Consider the following 23,917-nt stretch of genomic DNA (forward strand, 5'->3'; position numbering starts at 1 on the left):
TGTTGGAAATCGCCCGTTATACTGTTCCCTACAGAGCTTCGTCAATGGAACGAACCCAACAGGGGCTTCTCTCTGTTAATGGAAATCAACAGTTACACTGACTCAACCTTACACAGAGAGGAGAACAGAGAGAGATAGAGACGAAATACGGAGAGTGAGTGGGATGCAATCATGAAAATACAAGCATTAACCGGTTGCCCCGGTTTCAACTTTTTCACGATTAAACAATTCAATGGTCTTGATCAATTATTGTAATCTAACGGCTAACAATTGGGTTGCATATGGTGTGCAACCTTAAAGGGGTTGCACACTTAAGCAGGACCCTTTAAGTAAACCTTAAGGGTGTGTTTGTAATTTATCCTTTTCAAAAATATCTTTGTATTAATTTGAAATAAAAATTCATTTTACTTTAAATCTTTATATAAATTGACAAATAACTTCGTTATAAAGTTTCATTCAAAAAATTTCGATTAACTTAAAAATATGAGACACTGCATACTTTAACATAGATATTGGTTCAATTAATGTAGCTTTGATAATAGAGATAAATTAGATTTGAAATAGTTTTGGGAATAGATTTGAAATAATTTTGGTCATAGTAAAAAATTTGGAATTGATTTGAAATAGTTTGAGTAATAGTGAAAATTTCGGAATAGTTTTGAGAAAATTCTAAACAAATCAGCTTTCAATTTTGGGCTTTCAAAAATTGTTTTCAAAATTGAAACCAATGAGGGCCGAGTTTTCTTATTTTAGTCCTTATGGTGTGACTGTGATTGGCTTTTTTGTTTTTGTTTTTTTCATATTGAGTATTTTTTTTTTTGGAAATAAAAAAAATATATATTTGTAGGCACTACTTGATTAAACAAACTAAAAAAGTAAAAATAAAATTTTAAAAAAAATGAAAAAAAGTCCACTAAAATTAGGGGTGCAACTTAAGCAGGCTCAACCCAAGCCGAGCCCGAATATTTTTAGGACTTGGATAAGATATTTTTGAATTTGATACGGGCTTGGGCAAAAATTCAGAAGCTTGAATTAAATTTGAGCGGGTTTGGACAAAGATATCAAACAACCCGAGCAATTCTGAAACCAAAATTATACATATGTAGATATATAAAAATATTAAATATACATATAAATTATTAGTCATCACATGATGTTAAAGTAATTTATATTATTGAATGGACTTTTCTTAAGTGTGCCTTGCATATGGTATGCAAGGCACTTACACTCTTCTATTTTGCATTTACACATTTGTATGTATTGGGTTATATCAAAATATTTGAAAACTTACACATTGGTGACCTGCTAAGCAGGTCACTTTCCAGGTAAATTAATAAAATAATATATTATATGACTAAAGGTGTAAATGGTCACAAAAAATGTATAAGTTTTCACAAAAGGGATATATTTTCACGAAAGGCATAAGGAATTTCAGAAAAAGGCATAACTGATTTTTGAAAAGTTACACCTTTTTTCTAAAAACTTACGCCTTCTGTGAAATCATTTACACCTTTTATGAACACTTACTCCTTTTGTGAGTTGACTTACCAAAGGTGTAAACAAACGAAAACTTATACATTTTGCTTAAGTTTATAGCGATGACTCATACAATGGTTTGGGTTGCGTTCTTATGCAAAACGGGAAGGTCATTGCTTATGCCTCCCGCTAACTAAAGACTCACGAAAGGAATTATCCAACTCATGATCTAGAATTGGCTGCGGTGATCTTCGTCCTCAAAATCTGGCATCATTATCTCTACGGAGTAGCCTGCGAGGTCTACACTTATCACAAAAGTCTCAAATATCTGTTTACACAGAAGGAATTGAATATGAGGCAACGACGATGGCTAGAATTTATGGAGGACTACGATATAGAGATCCATCATCATCTCGGCAAAGCTAACGTAATAGCAGACGTATTAAGCCGAAAAACGACCAAAAGTTTGGCATGTACCCTCATTCCCCGCAAGATCCATGGGTTGCTCGCCAACATAACCGTGGAACCCGAGTTGACTGAAGAAATTAGAGCCCGCCAATATGAAGATAAACTTTTGAAGAAAAAGTACGAGGAGCAAGGAAACACGCCTGTTTCTGACTTTACAATAAGCAATGGGATGCTAAAATTTCGAAATCGAATTTGCGTACCCGACCTTCTAGAACTCATGAAAAAGATATTGGTAGAAGCTCATAGCTCGAGGGTTGCGATCCATCCTGGCAATACGAAGATGTATCACGATCTACAGGAACACTTCTGGTGGACAGGAATGAAGAAAGACATAGCAAACCATGTCTCCAAATGCCTGTGTTGTCAACAAGTTAAAGCAGAGCATCAGAGACCTACAGTTGTGTTGCAGCCACTCCCTATTCTCGAATGGAAATGGGAGCATATTACTATGGATTTCGTGGTCGGGCTACCGCAATCAGTCTCGAAGAATGATGCAATATGGGTTATTGTAGATCGATTGACGAAGTCGGCGCATTTTTTACCAATCAGAATCATGTACTCCCTCTCTAAGTTCTCTACTCTCTACATTAAGGAAATCGTTCGCTTGCATGGCACCCCAGTTTCAATCATATCCGATAGAGACCCCCGCTTCGTGTCTTACTTCTGGAACAAATTACAAGAAGCTTTGGGAACCACTCTAAGGTTTAGCACGGCTTATCACCCGCAAACTGATGGACAATCTGAAAGGATGATCCAGACCTTAGAAGATATGTTACGTTTGTGTGTACTAGACCTCAAAGGTAACTGGGATGATCATCTACCTTTAGTGGAGTTCGCGTATAATAATAGCTACCATGCAAGTATTGGAATGGCACCGTACGAGGCACTGTATGGAATGAGATATTGATCACCTCTGTGTTGGACGGAAGTCGGAGACAGAAAATTATTAGGCCCCGAGATCGTGCAAATAACGAGCAATAAAATTCAACTCATCCAACAACGAATTCGCACTGCCCAGAGCCGCTAGAAAAGCTATGCAGACACATGGAGACGAGACTTAGAATTTCAAAAAGGTGATCATGTATTCCTTAAGATCTTACCGACAAGAGGCGTTATCCGATTTGGAAAGCGAGGAAAGTTAAGACCACGATACATCGGCCCATTCGAGATACTCGAAAAGATTGGTCCGGTAGCATATCGTCTTGCGCTTCCACCCGAACTATCCAATGTCCATAATGTGTTTCACGTTTCGATACTTCGTCGATATCTTCGAGATCCAAAACATGTTGTCAATCATGAGAACCTAGAAGTTCAAGAAGATCTCTCTAATGAAGAGCAACCTGTACAGATTGTCGATCGTCGTGATCAGATCCTTCGAAATAAGACTATACCCCTCATAAAGGTCTTATGAAGAAACTATCATGTCGAAGAAGCAATGTGGGAAACTGGAAGCCAAATGCGAGCCAAATACCCACACCTCTTCGAAAACCAAGGTACGTCAAGTTTGGGGACAAACTTCTTTTAAGGAGAGGAGAAATGTGACACCCAAATGTTTTAAATTTAACATTACAATAAATAGAGCTTAGAAATTAAAAAATAAATAAATAAATAATAATAATAATAATAAATAAATAAATAAATGCATAATTTAGGAAATTTGGAATTTTATTGTTAATGAAATACGTTATGAAACACCACACATTAAATATTTTAGTAAGTGGTAAGTGAGGTTTTATAGTTAGGTAGTGAAGTTTTTAGACATGAATCTAACTTATAGTCATATATAATTTTAAGAGTCATCATGAATTACCAAAGAAGGTAATAACTTTTAAATTAGTAAAATAGTCAAAATAAGTCCTAAGTCCTAAGAGAGCAGAATGGTCAATGGTCAAAGTAAAGAGATAAAATCAAACAAGTTAATAAATAAATAGATAAGGGTGGATCGAAGTGAATCAAGATGATCAGCAAGATTTACACGCGTCAAATATACGGAACTTTTTGTAACTTGTTACCCACGGATTATTTTCCTATAAATAGGGAAGATTGGCATGTTTAAGGGAACGGAAAAAAAAAGAAATAGAAAGTAGAAAAGAGGACAGCACGGGTGAGAATCTTGAGTGGTAGAAAGAAAGAATAAAGAAATTAATTTAAGGTGAGTTATATTATACCTTAAGTTACTAAAATGTATTTTACTTATGTTTTGACTTACCAAAATCTATTTTATGCAAGTTATGTTTTATTAGTATATTAATAAAAGTTATGTTTTATAAAAGTTTCAGTTACGTGGATTATTTTCTGAACCCTATTTGCCTAAAAGGAAACCCATGGATATGTTTGTTTATATTTTAAAAAATATTTGACTATGACCTTATATACAATTATGTTTTGTAAATACCACCACGGGAGTCTCACGCATTGGGAGACTTAAATAACCATTGGCCCCTGTTTGACCATTTTGTGGTCCCCTGTTTGTCATGGATCCATTGACCCCTGTAGTGATTGTCACTTAGTGACCCCTGTTCTGTTCTGTTATGTACCGTGGTTATAGTTAATCATTTCAGTTTCTGGCACTGAATTAATTTGTGTATTCAACTCAAATTATGTTAATGTTTTAGCTTAAATAAATATTCATGGCTATTTTGTGCCCCTACACTCACAGTATATTTCTCACTCTGCTATGTACTTATAGTTACTACCCTTTTCAGGTGACGAGGTTTAGCGGGATCAAGATGGAAAATGAATCGTTGTGTTGTTTTGTTCTTTTAAGATTTCTATCTTTTATTATCAGACTCTTGTAATACAATGAAGTTCAAATGACTATGTTTTGTTTCCTTTTAAATAAACAGTTGATATCCAATTATTTTATTTAATTTATCTGCTTGCATTGCGACTACAAAATTATCCGAATTATTTTATTTTTATCTTATTATGACACCGACCCTTTTGGTACCGGGTTTGGGTCGTGACAACCTTAGAGAGCATAATGTAATTTCCAAAATCACAAGGGATAATTTGTAATTTAAGTAAACCTTAGGGGTGTGTTTGTAATTTACCCTTTTCAAAAATATCTTTGTATTAATTTGAAATAAAAATTCATTTTACTTTAAATTTTTATATAAATTGACAAATAACTTCGTTATAAAGTTTCATTCAAAAAATTTCGACTAACTTAAAAATATGATACACTACATACTTTAACATAGATATTGGTTCAATTAATGTAGTTTTGATAATAGAGATAAATTAGATTTGAAATAGTTTTGGGAATAGATTTGAAATAATTTTGGTCATAGTAAAAAATTTAGAATTGATTTGAAATAGTTTGAGTAATAGTGAAAATTTTGGAATGGTTTTGAGAAAATTCTAAACAAATCAGCCTTCAATTTTGGGCTTTCAAAAATTGTTTTCAAAATTGAAACCAATAAGGGCCGAGTTTTCTTAGTTTAGTCCTTATGGTGTGACTGTGATTGGCTTTTTTGTTTTTGTTTTTTTCGTATTGAGTATTTTTTCTTTTTTTTGAAATAAAAAAAATTATATTTGTAGGCTCTACTTGATTAAACAAACTAAAACAGTAATAATAAAATTTTTAAAAAAATGAAAAGAAAGTCCACTAAAATTAGGAATGCAACTTAAGCAGGCTCAACCGAGCCACCCGAGCCGAGCTCGAATTTTTTTAGGACTTGGATAAGATATTTTTTAATTTAATACGAGCTTGGGCAAAAATTCAGTAGCTTGAATTAAATTTGAGTGGGTTTGGACAAAGATATCAAACAACCTGAGCAATTCTGAAACCAAAATTATACATATATAGATATATAAAAATATTAAATATACATATAAATTATTAGTCATCACATGATGTTAAAGTCATTTATATTATTGAATATATATTATACACGCAAGTAACACAAAATCTTACATTCTTTATTTTGACTCATAAATTATAAAGACTATCATAGTGGCATCTCACATACATTATATAAATTATTTGTTTTGATATCATTAATTTTTTTTAAAAAAAAATATAAATAAAATCTAATTTTAATAAATTAATAATTTAGCTAAAAAAAAAACTAAAATTCACATACAATTCGGATAACTTGGGCAATTCGAGTTTAACTCGTGTCGGGCTTAGGCAGATAACCTTGGGTTACAATTCAGGCCTGAGCAGGTTTTGGCACAATTTGAGTTGGGTTTGGACAACCTCCTAATCCGACCGAACCCGCCTGAGTTGCATTCTTAACTAAAATACAAATTGAGTTTTGTTGTTTTTTTTATTTTTTGTCTTTAGTGAATTTTTTTTGAATTTGAAAAAAAATTATATATACTTTAAAATTCTTGTACAATAGATGGATTTGGAAGGTAAAAAAAAAATTTGACACATTTTTTTTTTTTTTAAAAAAGGGTGATTTTTTTAGTGGAATTTGAAACTACCTTAAATCCAAATTTAAATCTTTGCCAATCTAAAAACATTTCCACCCTTAAAACTCATCACCAACCCTACTAATTTCAAAAATTAGCTTCATATCATATGAAAAAAAAAAAAATTATAATGGATGTGTCATTGGAAGACTAAAGAGCTTATGAATTGAAATTTAGGGTTTAGGGTTTCAAATTGGATGGGTTGAGTAGATAACATGTGAAAAAAGTAAGTTGGAAGAGAAAGTGGATTAGGTTGTGAGAGAGGAGAGTATGATGGCTTATAGAGTAAGGTAAGGGGAAAGAAAGGTTAATGAGTGGTTGCTTGAGTGGGTGGTAGTAACAGTGGTTGAGTGAATGGAAATAAAGTAGGCCATGATAGGTAGTAGATGGAGATTGTTTATAATGGAGGGTTATGTATTGAGAAAAATTACTTTTGTGAATAGGAAAAAATGAAAGTGGTGGAAAATGAAGGAGATGCGGTCCATGTGAAAATGGGACAAGAGAGTAGAGGAGGTCGATTGTAAAGAGAGGACAAAGGTACACATAGAGAGGAGATCTGAAAAGAGAAGCGAAAGGTGAATGGGAAATGATGGTTCTGACTATTTGTAGTTAGGAGAAACTATTTCTTTTCCCTCCAAATTTAGATAACTTAAGTACGAAAATACTTTCTTTTAAAGGCTTTCAGTACAAAAGGTACATACTTGAGGGTATTTTCCTTTAAAGGCTTAGAGTACAAAAGGTACATACTTCAGAGTGGAATGTAATTTTAAAGTATTTTCATGGATTCTCTCCGGATATAGGTCGGGCCTAGGTCAACCGCAACCATATGCTATTTTTGGAAAAATTATTTGGTGTTTGTGGGTGTTACGTGACCGCATTTTTTACTAATTATAAATTTTTATACTTACTTATATTTTTTAATTATTTAATATAAAATCATAAATCTTATTTCTTTCATTAATTACTATATCTTTAAAATATCACCTGATAGTATCCGAAGACCAATCAATAATTTCTTAATTTTTTGTCACAAGTATAACAATCATTATAATTTGAAACAAAGTGAGGAGAATTTGATAATTTCAAGATCAAAATGAGAAAATATTTTATTTATGGACTGAAAATGAAAGAAGAAGGATAATAATTTATCGGTGAAAATGTAATTTTACCTAAGAAATTATGTTTGGTAAACATGACTCGTGACCCCATTATAACATGCGCACATGGGTTACTCGTTAATCCGTTATCATCACTGTCTTATTCTCTCTCTCCTCTCTCTCTCTCTCTCTCTCTAGTGGTCACATTTTCACATGCGACATAGACTCCTGCCTTGCTTGCTCTCAACTTCTCCTCACTCTAAAAGACTTTCGACTTTACTCGGTCTACTCTCTCTATTTTCTGCCGATTCTCTGATTTTCAGATTAATGGATATTGAACATCACAAACAGACTAGTCTTTCAGGTTTTGTTTTTAGTTTTTCATTTTTCTTTAAATTGGGTTTTGATCTCTTCTTTGATTTTTTTCTTCTCTTGGGTTTATTTTATTTTGTTCTTGGGTTTATTTTATTTTGTTCTCTATGTATATACATATATATATATATATATTCACAACAAGACATCAATGTTTTATAGAATTGTTTTCAGTTTATGAATGTGTGCACTTTTTATTTATCTTTGCCTGGTCTAACGTATCTTGTTTCTTTGTGGGTTTTCAAAATTATCATTTGTATTCCATTTGTTGGAGGTTTTAATTTAGTGGGTTTTTTTTTCTTTCTTTTTTTTTTTTTTTTTTTTTTTTGTGGGTATTTGTAGGGCATGAGAACCATGGGGTTCATCTGTGTCACAAATGTGGTTGGCCCTTTCCGAACCCTCACCCAAGTGCCAAACAGAGACGTGCCCACAAGAAGATTTGTGGAACCATTGAGGGCTATACCATGATTGATTCAGGAGATCATTCTAATTTGACTGTTTCTGATGATGAACACGACTCCGATGATGATCGGCAGCAATCCCTGAGTGAGAATTCTGGTAGTTCTTATTAAATACTTTGTCTTTGTTTGATTTGTTTTATTGAAAGAAAATGCTAATTTTGGTTAATGGTTGTGTAAGGTCCCAAAATTGAGAAGAGGATGACTAAGGAATTCAGTAGAGGTGGAGTCGGTGGGATATCGAATAGATCAGAAGAAGATGTGTTTTCAGATGCTGTTACTGAATTTTTGGATACTGGGTTTGGTCCCGGTAGTGAAAAAGTTGTGGAGGGTGATCAGGGCACTAACCAGCAATTAAAGGTTGATGCAACCACTGGTGAGGATTTTATGTAATTTGATAACTATTTCATTTAGTTGACAATTAATACCTGTAGATGACTATATTATGCATTTCCTAGTTACTTGTTGCTACTTGTCTTCTGTGTTAGAGTCTTAACAACATAAGATGGAAAAGAAGTGTACAGAATAGTTGGTAGTAAATGAATTAAGAAAGAAGAGACCATGGTTGCTGGATGCTTTTAGGTACTTCACAAATGCCTTCACTTGGACCCATTGAAACTTGAAGTATTGTTGCGTTTCACCTACTTGTACTTTGGATTTGTAACTAACTTTGATGATCGGCATTCATGAAAGGATATTGTGGGAAGATAGGAAGGGTGGGAGGGGTATGAACCTATCATGTGCAAATTCATTACAAGTAAATTTCGTTGGTGATGCTAAATTTCGTGAAGTTAGTGCATTCAAGTGTGGATTGAATGGCTGATGAGCCGAATGACGAGCCAGCAAAATTTGAGAGGAACATGGGCTAGGATACCTAATAGATGGATGGTTAGTTCCATTAGCAAATAGATGGCGTTTTTAGAATGTGAAGGAAGTTCACATAAAGTCATGCAAGATTATTCCCATGTAATATATAAAGTTCCGCAGATAGATGGAAGATGTAGTTGTAGAAAGAGTGGAACGAGAAAGTGTCTTTGTAAAGCTCATGCAAAACAAATGGAATGACTCTGATAATATTTTTTTGATAAATGAAGTTTTATTAAGAAAGCATCAAGGAGATGCCGAAAGAATACAAAAACCAAACCCTCAAACAGGACCTAACCAATTAAATCATCCACAAAGCATCTTGCTTGTTTTATCATCAAATAATACCTTATTAGTCTATTACCTGTGACATGTTTAACCATGCAAGCCTCATGCCCATTAATCTTGGGTCACCAGCTCCTTGCCACTATGCCCTTGATGGTGCTAGGGTGAAGCTATCATTCAACCCATCTTGAGAGAACACTAGTGGATCGCCTGCAAATCCCCCATAATTGCAGACTAGACTAGGTCCCTCTTGTTTGGCTCCTCAATGGGTAGTCATGCCCAAATAGAGTTGTCATGTGTTGATTGCCCCTCCTATTCTTTTCAAAGCATCACTGCATTTTTTTATTTTTTTTGATAAATAAATCACTGCATTAGTAGTTGGAACTGGTCATTTATGTTTGATTTTCCAGATGGCAGTCCTTTTTTTGTTTTACATTTGTTAGCCTATTCTGGGAAAGGAAAGGGTTAACTACAAGGCTTGAAGCGAAGTTCATCGATCTTTTTCTTTTTTCTTTTTTTTTTTTCTTTTGCAATGCTATGACATGCAACCTATATATTATGCCCCACTTTTCTGTTTGACACAAGTGACACATATTTAGCAATTTCAGTTCCACCTCTTATTTGTTGAGTTATTTGTAGGTTTTGTTCAACTACCAAACACTTCAACAGAGAGAAGTCAAATGCATAACCCCAACATTCTCGAAACTGCAACCAACCTGTTGGGAAGTGCCACACCCTCTGACGATATTGCATTGAGCTCTCACTCTGATTCGGTGATAAGTTTTAAAAACATGACTGAGGAACTTGCTGTTGGGATCGGTGGTGTGAATGGTTCAGCCGATGATTTCTGCCCTAGCAAATCTGAAACATTGACAGATGCACCAAAAGAGCACATGAAGGAAGATATTGGTGACCATGCCATGAAATATTCAACAGTTCCTCTTGAGCATGAGACTGATGTAAAGAGGAATGAGGAAAGCAACGTGGATAAAGTCCTAACTGATTTTTCTGTCACGCCCAGTGAAACTGCTACTGAAGCACCTGAGGTGGCTTGCAAGTTACAGGAAATGGATCTAAAAATTTCCGATTCTGCAACAGAAAACCAAATTGTGGAATCAAAGGAAGAACAAAGTCATGAATTGGGACCCGCAATTTCTCTATGTGACCTCTCTCCTGAAGTTAAATCTTTTGAACACATTGAGGCTGTCAAGAATATTGATGTTGGTAGTCATGGTAATTCAGTTGAGGATTCCTACACAAATGGGGAAGGGAATGTATATGTCCATGTGCTTTCAGTAGCTACTGATATACCTGTAATAGACCATGCAGAGATTATGATCAAAGATTTCAAAGACCATACAGGAGTGAAATCAAACCTTCCATTACCTCTGGACTTTGGTGAAGTAATTGAACCTGTGGTAGATAATAACCAAGATAACATTACACAGAAAGGCAGAGGGGATGTTTTAGTTGCAGAAATTGAAGGGCTCGCTAAAACTTCGGAGTTAAAGGTCAGCAGTGAAGTCCTCAGGCCCAAAGATGTGGAAGCCCCTCCAGAGACAACCAAGAGTGGGACCCAGGAAATTCAAACAGATGCCCATCTTGAAGGACATCAACCTCGTGATTTTCACAACGATTCATCGCAGGAGTATCTGCCAGAGCCTACCATAAGGGGCCTCTCGGCTGTGATTCCTATGCCTATATCTATGGATGATAAAGTTGGTCATTCAACCAACTTAAAAGGAGGTGTCAATGCTGATGATCATGAGATGGATAAACTTGAAAAATGTGACACAGATGGAAAAGCCAGCAGGGAAGTTGATGAGAAAGATGATTTTTCTGTAATGAAAGCTGATCAAAGTACCAACTTACTTGGAGCTGGTAATAGCGGTGAGCATGAAAATGCTGGAATTAAAATTTCTGATCTAGCTGGAAACGAAAGCAGAGGGGTGGCAGTGGAGGAAAAACCTGAAATGAGCTCAGAACCAACCCTTGAATCTGCATGCAGACTCTCTGAACCCCAAATTGCTGCATCGGACAGAATAGATACTGCAACCACCACTTATTTTGTTTCAAATTCACGTGAAGTGGGTCCTGATTCAAACCACTTGGGAATTGTGGCACCAACTCATTTTGATTCACAAAATTTCCAGGATGAAGATTCTCAAGAAGCCACAAAAAAACCCAACTACAGCATTAAGAATGAAGTACTGGCAGAGAGTGTTGGTGCCAAATCAAATCATGATGATGATGCTGAAATAATACAGAAAATCTCAGAAAACCCCACAGAGCATTTGCCTTTAGAGTCGGAATACACTATGAAAAGTTCTGCTACAGTCGAATATAACCATTGCGAGGATGGTGATCTGGGTGATGAAAAGTTCACTAAACAACCAGTTGAAGTTTCTGCAGTTTACATTTCCGTTGATAGCCAAACTGATAGTTTGGAAGGAAATTGGGGTTCTGTTTCAGGTACATTCACATGTTTCTCTAAATGCGAAAAATCAGCAATTGAAATTTTCTCACGAACTGTTTTTCTTATTTGGTTTATTTGAAAGTTCGAATCTTAGTTATCTAGCCTCTCCATGCACAATATCAGTTTCTGTCCATGCTGCTTCTTGTATGAAAGTGATCAGATATACTCAATGACTTGACATTTAGATGGTCTTCTTATTTGAGCATGTCGTCACACTTAGAAGCACCCCTGCATGCACACATCAGAACATGTACGAATTTTTATTGATGTACATTCTTTTAATCCTTTCAATGATTTAGATAATTCTGTTTCAGTTATTTAGCATTCATGATCTCCTTTGTTAGGAAAATGCTATGGTATGCACCCCCTTAAATATGTACACCTTGTTACGTATTTTTTTAGTAAATGTTACGCAATCTTCTAGTAGTGTTTCTACAATTTGTGATTTCTGAAGTGAAGATATTGTTACATCAATTTGTGATGTAGTTATGTATTATGTTTTTTTCATCGAAATGTTACTCAACAATTTATCATACAATATAATCTATTATTGTTTGACATTTTGATGAAAAAACAAAAAAAAAAAAAACACAACATTACCGTAAAAACAACTATATCTCAAATTTTTATAACATACAATAACTTCACTTCAGAAACCACAGATCATTGGAAGATTGTATAAAATTTACCACAATGATTCATAACATTTACTAAAAAAAGCGTAACAATGTGCAGTGTTATCACCAGTAATTCTGTTTCATGTAGCAGTCTATTTTGCATTATGATTGTTTTGATCCTCAGAATATTGTGATGCTCAATTTTCAATTCATACATGCTCACATTTAATATATTGAGGTACTCTCTTAAATTCATTTTGTTTGCTTGTTTTTTATGGATGGTGCAGTGCTTTCCACCCAGTCAGATGCACCAGCAGCCACAGATGAACTTTCACCATCAAATGCTTCCCAAGCACCGGCACAATCAGAGAAAGTAAACTTGCAAAAGCCCCAAACTACTTCAGAGGGACACTATTGTAACCAATCAGATGTTTTTGAGGCCCCTTCTTTCATGACATTGGTTGAACGCGGAAATGGTGGGGTTGACAAGAAAGGAGCTTCCCTGGACATCCAGACGGGGCAGAACACTCAACAGCCCAAATCTGAAGCTTTACAAGGAAAGAAGAAAAATGAAGAGATTATTGCCAAGGTAACAAACTGGAGCGCCGGGAAACAACAACACACTCCTTTGAAAACCCTTCTGAGCGAAGCCAAATCAAAGTTGCCTAACTCGAACCAAACCGTGAAAAGTGTGGTTAAGAAAGATGAAAATGCCACAAAAATCAATGATGCCTCGGAAACTAGTGTGAATTCACTTGTGGATCGTGAAGATCCGACTGAGATTAAGAAAGAGAAGAGGAAAGTCAAGGGGAGACCGTACTGGGTACCATTTGGATGTTGTTCTTCAGTGAATTAGGTGTGTTGTAAGTCCTTTGGCTAGCGACCGAGAGAGATTGATAATTGAGATGCAATCGGGCAGTAAATTTAGTGAAGATTGTGCAGGTGAAGTATGGCTAATGTCTGTTGAACTGCAAAAGTACTTGTGTGGTATTATCACTATTCGCAGTTATTGTACAGATTTATTAGTATAGTTAATTTGATGCAGATATATATATGTATACAAACTCCGAAGCATATGTTTTCCCCAGAATCAGTTGCATTCTTTTTATCTATTTTTTAGTGTGCTAGTCTTGAAAATTAAATATATATTATCAATACATTTATCAATCTTCTATTTATGCAAATACACTGCACGTATATTGCAGAGACATTTAGCTTAGTAGATACAAACTACAATTAGCTTAGTAGATACAAAATTATTATTTTTTTTTAACATGAAGTTAGTGAGTTAAGATTGATTAGTTTTCAGACACAAATTTAAAAATCACATATTCTGATAGCATGGAAAATAAATATGCTTGGATAGTTTTAAAACTCGATAAACTTGTACAACATGAATTTGACATGGTTAACTCATTTGAGCTAATTGTTATATCGGCAATGATTCGTAACTCGAATTCGAGGCTCGAATTTGGCTCGAATTCGTCGGAGGAGGAGGAGGAGGAGGAGGGAGGAGGAGGAGGAGGAAGGGGGAGGGAGGGGAGGGGGCCATAAAAATGGCTGGAGGAGGAGTCGGGGCCAGAGGCGGGGCTGCGCGGTGCTGCGACAATTGGAGCTTCTGCGACGATCGGCGGCGTGCTGCGACGGGGACGGCGGGCGGAGGCGGCAGAGGCGACGAGCTCCTTGCGACGAGGACGGCGGGCGAAGGCGGGGGAGCTCCCTCTCTCCTCTTCCCCTCTGTTCCTGGTTTCAACGAAGAAGACGAAGAAGAAAAGAAGAAAAGAAAGAAAGAAAAGGAAGAAAAAGAAAGGGAAAAAAAAAAAATGTAAAACGACGTCGTTTTACAGATTCGAGCCAAAAGTCGAGCCAATTATTCGAGCTACCAGGAATTATCCTTGTTATATAGTCAATCTCACTGTATTCAATAAATATCATGTTCCCTCAAAAGATATATTAAATACATATGTATACTATTTTTGAATTTTTTCCCTATCTTAATTACTTTTATTATCCAATAAATAAGACCAGTGTTTGTTGATCGCATCATCTTTGTCATATTCAAGCCAACACTCGAATTGAGTTAGTGTCCTAGACACAATTAATTAAAAAAATTTACATGAATTTGAAATAACTTGATACAAACATGATCAACTCGACGTGATATCGAGTAACCGTTGGAGCATTCGCGGAGAGCATTTTTCTAACCAACAATGCCTACGGCTGATTTTTTATTGAATTTTTTTTATCATCCATCAAGAGCAGAAATTATCTAGCCTTTCGGGAATACCATGTGGCTGTGTGCCCAACTAATCATGTTTTGTCATTTTCTTATGCTATTCTTTTTTTTTTTTTTTTTGGTCTATGTAAGTACACAGCTTTTTATTATTGGATAACCACACTGCCACTTTGAAATTTCTGAAAGACCAAATAATTACTCCACACACGAGGTGCATTTGCGGGCCTACTCCATGTAAAGAGATTGATAGAAATTTCAGTAAATAACACACTTACATTTTTGCTTTATTTTTTTGAACCCTTTGAAGATTTGAAGCCTCAAAACCTGTAAACCACCCTAACTCAGTCTAACTCAAAACTAAAGGGAGGAACAACACAAATTGTGATTTGTTGGCTAAAGAGTAACAGATTGCCAAAGTGTTGCGACAAATAATTCATTCTGTTATTACATTCTGATCTCTGCTTGACTAACCTCCTTCACCCACTTGCTGTCTACATTAATTTCGGCAGGGGGAATTTTGAGTTAGTGTGTATAGAATAGAAAATCAAATTTTGAAATCATTTGCTGTTTATTGAGAAATGGTTTGCTGAGAATTTTCAGTGTATGAAAATAAAAGCACCCAATAAAATCTCATAAATGAAGGATAAAAAATCAGAAGAATTACCAATAAATAATGATTTTTCTTCCAAATTACCATTAATTTTTATCAACTTTTGATTTAAACTACTATTACTTTTATAACTTTCATGTTCAAGAAATCCTTTCTTCAATGTGAAAAGTGCAAGCATGCTGGGCATGACGCACATCATAAGCTTCCATGAGTTCTATTGTATTTTACCCATGTTTGATAAAAAAAACTTTTAACAATTTAAACCCATTAAAGTTTTGATATGTTTTTAATGTGGGGGGACAACAAAGAAAAATTTCCAATCAAATACAAAACAAAACTCTCAACAATATCTGCACACTTGGGTACATTCAGAATGGTGTGTGTGTGTGTGTGTCGGAACTGGGTATGGAGGCACAACGGTGTTGTTTTTAGTAACGCAAGGGAGGCAGCAGTAGTAATGTGGTGGAAGGTAGGTGTTCTGCTACAAAGTTGTACTTCCGACATTCTTGGAAAGTCTTCACTCAAGTTCTCTTTGATTAGTTTTCACATCCTGTTGTCTGTCATAATTTCATTTCGGATAATAATCCATTTACCAAATTTACGTGCCAGTTATGGAATGACCAACCAATCATGGTCCATGGTGTGTCTATCATGTTACAAATGATTTTGCATCTTGTAAATGTAGCGCTTTAACCAGCTTTACTAGCAAGGTAATTTCAATTGAGAATCATGTGTGAACATGTGTACGTGACTATGTCAACAACATTAATTAATACGTTGAACATATTCAAGATGACATCTATTTTTAATAAATTATTCACTTAAAATCTTTACTGTGTCTACGTATTTCAATCTCTACAATTTTATTCAACTTTGAAAACAGTGCCTTTAAGGTTTCAAGTGCCATTGACTAGAAGAATGACAGATCATTTTCTCACTGAGTGAGCAATGTAAAATTCAGTTATCTAAAAACTCCCCTTAGATGTCATCTTCTTCCATCAAGCTTTTTGAAAACAGTTCTATTTCTTCTAACAATCTATTACTTTTAAGTGGGAATATACCTAGAGATGTTTCGGATGACATGATCTTAATAAGAAACTGACACACTTTTCCTGTATCATCATACCGGATGGCTCCAACCTTCTCCATATGCTCCTCTCCTTTGGTATCTTGAGTATCGTTGGCATATAGACGTTTCCTGCATACCTGCAATATAAAAGCAGAATACAGGTTTAACATTTGATACTAATGCGACATCTTTCTTTCAAAAGCATTGGTTATTAGTTTTCTAAGCTTTTGGATCAACATAAATTCGAGGATGGAACGTTTGTGTTTTAAACAATAAAAGAGATTCATCAATTTAATGCTGGAAACAAAAGGGCATGAAATCTCACCTGGAATACCCGATTTAGACTAGCAATTTGCTCAGTTTTCAGGTAACCGGCATTCATTAGCGCTCGAAATAAAAGCACCATCTCAGCACTCACATTGTTTGCTGAAAGGTTGTTAACTATACCAAATATACAAGAATCATCAAAAACATAACTCATCCACTCAGGAACCTTATGCAGTTTCAACAATGCGACTGCCACATGAACAGCAGGCTTGTGCTGAATCATAAATGATTCAGATGCCAAACATGGGACTGCCAAAGACATTGCTAGCTCTTCTACAATCAGCCTGCACCAGTTGTTTCTTCGCTTGGCTCGTAATTCCGTATCCAGCTTTTCCCAACCCAGAATCATTGATAAACAGAGGCTACAATTCATGGCCACTCTAATATCATTGCAGAAAACTAGGCCTTCTAATACAGCCATTACAGACAATAGATATCTGGCGGTGAAGTTTAACTTTTCTGATTTTTCATTTTTCTGGTCTGATATTCTGGTAAACAGCTCCAACAGGCAATACGAAGCAACCAGCTTGACAGGAGCAGAACCAAAATGCACCAGCCTGCACAAATCATGGCAGTGAATGCATATGAAGGATAGTGGCTGCATCCCATTTTCTTGATCAAGAAAATTTTGCCATTCCACACTCCCTCGTAGAACAGCATGCACACTGATGAAACAACTACATCAGTTTTTGAATGTCTAGGAATTAGATCTGTATATTTAGTGAAATTCATTACCTTCGCAATGAAAAGAAGTGTAGTAAAAGCACAAATAACAGGGTTTCTCCTGTTTCTGTTCCTTCGTCGTGATCAATTAATGCAGGTCCCTTTGAACAGGCTACATGGATTGTGTTGTTAATTATGGAGACCAAGGGAGTACTCAAAAGTATAGTTTTTGAAGTTTCAACCAGTGCTTGTTTAGTGGAATGGTTCAAAATTAAGGAAAAAATGCCAATTATTATCAGGCATTCTTCAGTCCACCTATCGGCAGCAACTGAGGGGACCAGGTAGTCCATCAACTACAGCAAAAGGTCAATAATCGATTAATATCTCAGAACAAAAGGCAAAATTCAATTTAGAAGAATTTGGTTATTCACCTTCATTGTGATTGCAAGCCAAACTTCATCATCATCAGAAAGCGATTCAGAATGCACTGAATATAGAATGCTAAAAGTAAGTTGACAGATGACCATGAACATCGGTGAAGAAGAATGCCTTGAATAATAATAAAGATTCTGGATCACACTGCCTATCCCATGCAAACATAATTGGTCTGAAGCAGCTGGAAAAATGTTGATGATTTCTGCCAAAATACTAACTACTGAAACAATGTCATGATCTTGGTGTTCTTCTATGAGATCTTTCAAAACATACACCAGAAGTGTAGCTGCAAAGTTATCTCCTGATGCAGCTAACTCCCCTATTCTATGTACACCTATGTTTTGACTACTGTTTCCACGCATGATGATGTGGTTTCCTTGTGAGCTATTGCATCTGCACAGCTTCAGGATCTGGTTACACAATGGCTTGCAGATTTTCTCTTGTTGAAACAACCATTTCAGCGATGTCGAGTGAATTCTTGAAGAAGGCAAATCCCATTCTTTTTCAGTCACTAGATGGAAAAGAATTCTTTCAGCCTCTGGACTGTAGGAAATTTGGTAACTCTTCTTGGCAAGACCCCTATACAGGCCATAAAGATTTACCAAAAGCTCCATTGGCACTGAATCAGAAGCCCCATATCGGAATTCACTGCTGTTAACTAGAATATATTGCTCTAGAGAAGCTAAAACCAGCTTCTCATCTGCAAGCCTGGGGAAGAAGAAATCAATGAAGTAAAAACGAGACAGGAAAGTAAATGTTAATAGAAGTAAGATAAAGAATTGCAAGCTTGTTACCTATCATCATACAATGAGCTAGTATATAGTATCAACAAAACTGCGGTTTGACAAGAAAACAATTCTAAATTATTGGAACTCTTTTGCCCTAGCAGGAACAGCAAATCGATAGGATCAGACGGCAGATGTAAAGCAACATCTCTAATGGGTTGCCCAAAGTCATTTCCATGAAGAACATCCATGATTGAACTGAATGTCAGATAAACTCTCCATTTCATCTTTTCTGTTGGAAATAAACCTAAACATCCAAATGTAAAACTAAACCAAGAGGAAGAGACCAGAATATTTGCAAATTCTGTGGGCTGGATATCAGAATCCTGAAGCAGTATCGAATGAAAAGTTTCCAGTACACCAAGAACACTGTCCTCCTCCATTTCATTGATGGCTGTTACAAACCAAGGCAATAAATTTGCTTTACATATGTTTATAACACAGTTTCTTAGCTCCATATCAAAGGAGTTTGTGGAGTTTCCTTCATAACTGTATGCATATGCCTCTTTCAGCAGATAGAGGGAGTGCAACAGTTGGCTGGGATATTTTCCATGGTGGGTTAAACAAGTGAGAATGGCATGTCTTGATGCATCTTGAACTGATGTTGAGAAATTTGAAGACTCATGAGAAGACGGAGATTTCATAATAGCTACAAGGATTGAGCAGGCCATAGAGAATGTCTCTGTGACCATACCAGTCTCCCCATCAGTATATCTTTTAAGCATCCCTGTCAAGATAAGGCCCAGTTCTTCAATGTAAGAAGTGGATACTATTCCAGGGCAATTTGAAATACAGTTCCAAATGAGATTTAGTGTCTGAGCTTGGACAGGATGAAAAGGAACTTCAGCTACATAACACAGAGCAGGAACCAGAGTTGAGAATCCAATAGCAAGCCTTTGTATGAAAGCCTGTTCATCTGTTGATAAAAGGTCAAGAAGCTGAAGGCAAGAGGTGAGCACAGGATCTTTGCAACCTGTAAATTTATAATCAAATCATGCAAAAAGTGGACCAGATAAAATGATCATTTATTTCATTTTTTCTTGGATAACTAGAAAGAACTGTACAGATTGGTTCAAAAAGTCAGGTAATGATAAAAAAATGTTGATAGAAAGATACTGCACCATCAAATGCATAATTATAATATCAATCAATGTTTTTTATCATTATAATGGAAGGCCAGGCCATAAATGAATAGCTAGCCTAGTACCTCGTGTTTGCTTATGAAGCTTACCTGACAATCTTAGTATTTCAAACACATAATCTGCAATGTTTTCTTCAACCAATATTCGGATTTCGTTGCCTGAACCACCTTCCCATGACAGATAAAGAAAGATTAAGTCCAATGTGCTAACTTGCACTTCACTATCTGAAGAAAGCAATGGGGCTTTGACGGCCTCAGCAAACAAGACATTCAGAGGTGGCCCATCTATTACATGTTCTGTTTTTTGCATGAAGTTGTCAGCTTCACAAGAATTCTTGCAGCTTGTATCACTTGCACATGCATTCTCAAAGAACCCTCTCTGAGCCAAAACCGTCAGAAGCGCTGTACAGGTGAACGGATTACAAGTTGGTGGTAGAAGATGATGACAAAAAAGATTGCATGCATTTAGAATGTGACTGGAGAAACATTGCACCTAGACATGAGTGCATGCCCATGCTGTGTCAGGATGTCCTACATATGGTATGCACTATTCAAAGTTTCACATAGTCTCACTGTGTAGTTCAACCCAGGAAAAAGGAAAGTTAACAAAATTGTGCATAGTAACTTCTTAGCACTCAGAAGTGCTACAAGGGATCAATTAAAGGTCATATATTCATTATGTAATTTAAGTTTCATGGTATTAAGGTGCAACTTGCAAGAAGAAACAGTCCTAGATTACTGCATATGAATCTATTTGTCCTTACATTCAGCACCCAAAATACACGTTGCCAAATTATGCCAGTAGCAATCACAGGTAACTTAACTAGCCCAACAGAATCATGGTATGCACGTTCTCAATTTGTTATAAGGATGGATTATTTTCCTACATTTATTACTTTGCTTATCCTCATAAAATATTTTTGTAGCATGTGGTGAATTTACTTCATTCAAGACAAGTCTGACTTAACCATGTCATCCTGCCACGCACAGCTGTATTTTAGCATCAGAAAAGTGTTTTAAAAAAATAAAAAGAAAATTAGGAAGAACTTGACAAACCTACACAATTCAAGCGAACATCATCGCTCTGAGTCTTCATGAGGGCTTCTAGTGACAAGTGCAAGAGCTTGGGACAACAGGAATAGAAAACATCAGTGGCATCATCATCCTTGTATGTATATTGGAGGATGGATAATTTGTACAGAACAAAGAGGACCTCTCCTCGAATTTCTTCACTGTATTCAACAAGGATGACCGGAACTTCAAAAAAGGTAAAATATGGTATGCATTACAGAAGGAGATATCTAACACGAAAGTTTGCTTTCAGCTGTTACCTTGGTAACTGAAGACCAGTGATAAGGTTGGAAATAAGGGCATCTTTGTCACTGATGTGGGAATACGGGTTATTTTTCTGATAACCCAAAAGAATGCCTAAGCAGTGAAGCTGCATTTGAATAAAAATCAAATCAAAGCCACTCAAGGATATGGATATTATTTTTCGCTTCAAAGAAAACTTTGGTTTCCAAGAAACTTAGCAAATCCTTTGAGAGTAAAGGAATACATTCTAACCATTTCTAGGCATAGTAGAGATGGTAACAGACCTGCTTATATGTAGTATGAGACTGACCATTAGCCTCTAATGAATGTTACCGGTAAAGAGGAAAACTTTGCTTTGCAGATACTAATGGGACAGCTTTTATATCTTTGTTTTGTTATTGCTAATTTAAGTTCATTGTATGTGAATGTATTAATATAAGAAGCACCAAACACATAAAAGTTACTCATCTATCATGGTATAAAACCAATATAAAAGTGATATATTAGAGTTCTCATATGTAGAACTACCTATTGAAATAATTGGTGAATATAGTTAAACATTTGACTCATCCAAGTTTCGTGATCAGACATGAGATATTTCAAGCTATAACATTCAGGTAGATAATAACTATGTTTTTCTTGTGACATTGACACTTCCATTTTTGTTTTAGTGCATGTACGATTAATTTGCACCTAAGTTGTCCTTTTGTTGAAGTTTTGTAGAACCATTTTGTGTGAACAATTTTGAACTACTTCTCTATGCCATAAAGATATTCGCTTTGTGATTCCTAGATTTCTCAGATATTCCCATCAATAGAAGTCAGAAAATTCAGCAAACTACCATGGTTACTAGAAGGATCACCTTATCTCCATATGATCAATTCCTTCACAAAAACTCCAGCAAGAAAAACCAAACAGAAACTCAGAAAATTTAGTCATGAAAAGAAGCATAGTTCACCAATTTAATCCAATGATCTTAATCTATTATGGTTCGTTTGGTTTCAGAGAAAATTGTAGGAACACTGAAGAAACGAAACTCAATACTTTAGAGAGAGAGAGAGAGAGAGAGAGAGAGAGATTCTGATGTACTGAGCTTTCTATTAGGTGCTTCATATTATTTAAAAACAATACAAAAATGAGTTAAAGAATCTCTATTGTTCCATATTACTCTGTTTTCTCAAACTAAGCAAAGTTTTTCCATGACATACACACAAATCAAATACCATAAACGCTTAGTTGAGCTCCTCATAGATTAGAAAAATCCATTATGTTTCATATTCTCACTCTGTTTCCTCATCAAAAGTCCATGATGCATCGTATTCCCCTGTTTTCTCAGCAACCAAACACCAACACATACATATACGTTCTTACATTTCGCATTCAAATTCACACCAATAAAATGCATCAGAACAGCCACAGAAACATTACCGCGTACACCTGGCGACGACTCCACGCCAACGCACCAGACGAGAGCCGACTGGCGATCCTAGCCACGAACTCACCGCACACCAAATCACCGCCCGAATTACACATCTCCGACACGAGATCGATCACTTGGCGAGCGATGGGCTCATCATCGAAGCACGATAGGGCTTCGACGAGGGGAGAGACGAGGAAGTGAGGGTGAAAGCTGAGGAGGTCTCGGAGGAAAGGAGGCTGAGAGATGGCATGAGAGAGCTGAGAGAGAGCGTAGGAGACATGGATTGTCGGAGATCGAGGGTTGGAGATGAGATTGGAGAGGCAAAGCAAGCAGATAGAACCGCCTTCTAGGGTTTGGAGATTGAGAGAGGATCGGTGGCCTTGTGAGCAGGTTGAGGATTGGTGTGGTGATGATGAGTGTGGAGTGGTGTATGGTTCGAATTCGATCGATTGGTGGTGGTCTGGCTCGTTGAAGTACATTTTTCACTGTGATGATCTTCTTCGTGAAGTGTGAATTGCTGTGAGTGTGGACAAATGAGAATTTTAGAGAGAGAGAGAGAGAGAGATTGCAGAGTTCATATTTTGGGCGCCATTCAGTTGCAGAGTAAACAGCTGTGGTAATTCTGTAAATAATACAATCTTGGGAGTTAATTTCAAAACGGCCTTTTGATTTATGCATAAATTACAAATAACCCTTAAAATTTACTTAAAATATGAATTGTCTCCTATAATTTTAAACATTCATTTCATCTCTTGAAGTTTTTAATTTAATATGAAATAACTATTTTTATTAATAAATTATCAAGTCAATTAATAATGATATCATAAATTTATTTCAATTAATCATTTAAGTAATTTTATTATTATATGAAAGAATAGTTAGAAATTTTATTTTTTCAATTAATTATATTAAATAAAAAATTCTTATAGTATTCATAATTTGTCAAACTATAAGAACAATCTGTATTTTAAGTAAATTTCAGAAAGTATATTTATAATTTATCTATGATTTATTTATTTATTATCATTATTATTAAATTTTCTTATTTATAAATTTTATTAATATAATGAAAGACTTGAACTTTTCTATATGTCCCTAATATCTTTTTGAAAGAACAGCGGAATGTTAATTCTCCATTCTTCTTCTTTTTCTTTTTTTTTTTCTTTTTTGTTTTGCCTTTTACATTTTATTTTAAGGTGAAACATTAATAAATCTCAAAATATAATTTTATAAACTATTTAATTTTTCTTTTTCCTTATGAGTCAAAGGTCTCAGAGTATTAAATCTATTTATTTATAAATCTCAAAATTTAATTTTTTTAAAATTGTTTATAATATGTATTCATGACCAGCGAACACATAATTTGATAAAATCATATTTAC

General features: G+C 35.5%; 2 protein-coding genes across 3 annotated transcripts; one reads left to right on the top strand and one right to left on the bottom strand.

Annotated features, from left to right (window-relative positions):
• Window positions 1-7,369: 7,369 nt before the first annotated feature.
• Window positions 7,370-13,647, top strand: LOC114292351 (uncharacterized). 2 transcript variants are annotated; one of them, XM_028236292.2, is made up of 5 exons: window positions 7,370-7,827; window positions 8,178-8,381; window positions 8,475-8,669; window positions 10,082-11,914; window positions 12,823-13,647. In XM_028236292.2, exons 1-5 carry the CDS (start codon window positions 7,677-7,679, stop codon window positions 13,389-13,391), a joined length of 2,952 nt encoding a protein of 983 aa, XP_028092093.2. In that variant the 5' UTR covers window positions 7,370-7,676; the 3' UTR covers window positions 13,392-13,647. The 2 variants fall into 2 exon arrangements, with proteins under 2 accessions (XP_028092093.2, XP_028092092.2); XM_028236291.2 differs by having other exon boundaries at window positions 7,586-7,827; window positions 8,178-8,393.
• Window positions 13,648-16,079: 2,432 nt separating this feature from the next.
• Window positions 16,080-23,094, bottom strand: PRD1 (putative recombination initiation defect 1). Its single transcript, XM_028236294.2, has 9 exons — window positions 22,544-23,094; window positions 21,133-21,242; window positions 20,858-21,033; window positions 19,892-20,203; window positions 18,670-19,633; window positions 17,872-18,583; window positions 17,513-17,793; window positions 16,776-17,442; window positions 16,080-16,587 (listed from the first exon to the last, which is right to left on the bottom strand). Exons 1-9 carry the CDS (start codon window positions 23,012-23,014, stop codon window positions 16,360-16,362), a joined length of 3,921 nt encoding a protein of 1,306 aa, XP_028092095.2. The 5' UTR covers window positions 23,015-23,094; the 3' UTR covers window positions 16,080-16,359.
• Between the last annotated feature and the right edge of the window lie 823 nt (window positions 23,095-23,917).

Source organism: Camellia sinensis, chromosome 7 (assembly GCF_055761805.1).
Source record: "Camellia sinensis isolate YWXY chromosome 7, ASM5576180v1, whole genome shotgun sequence".
Classification (NCBI taxonomy): Eukaryota; Viridiplantae; Streptophyta; class Magnoliopsida; order Ericales; family Theaceae; genus Camellia; species Camellia sinensis.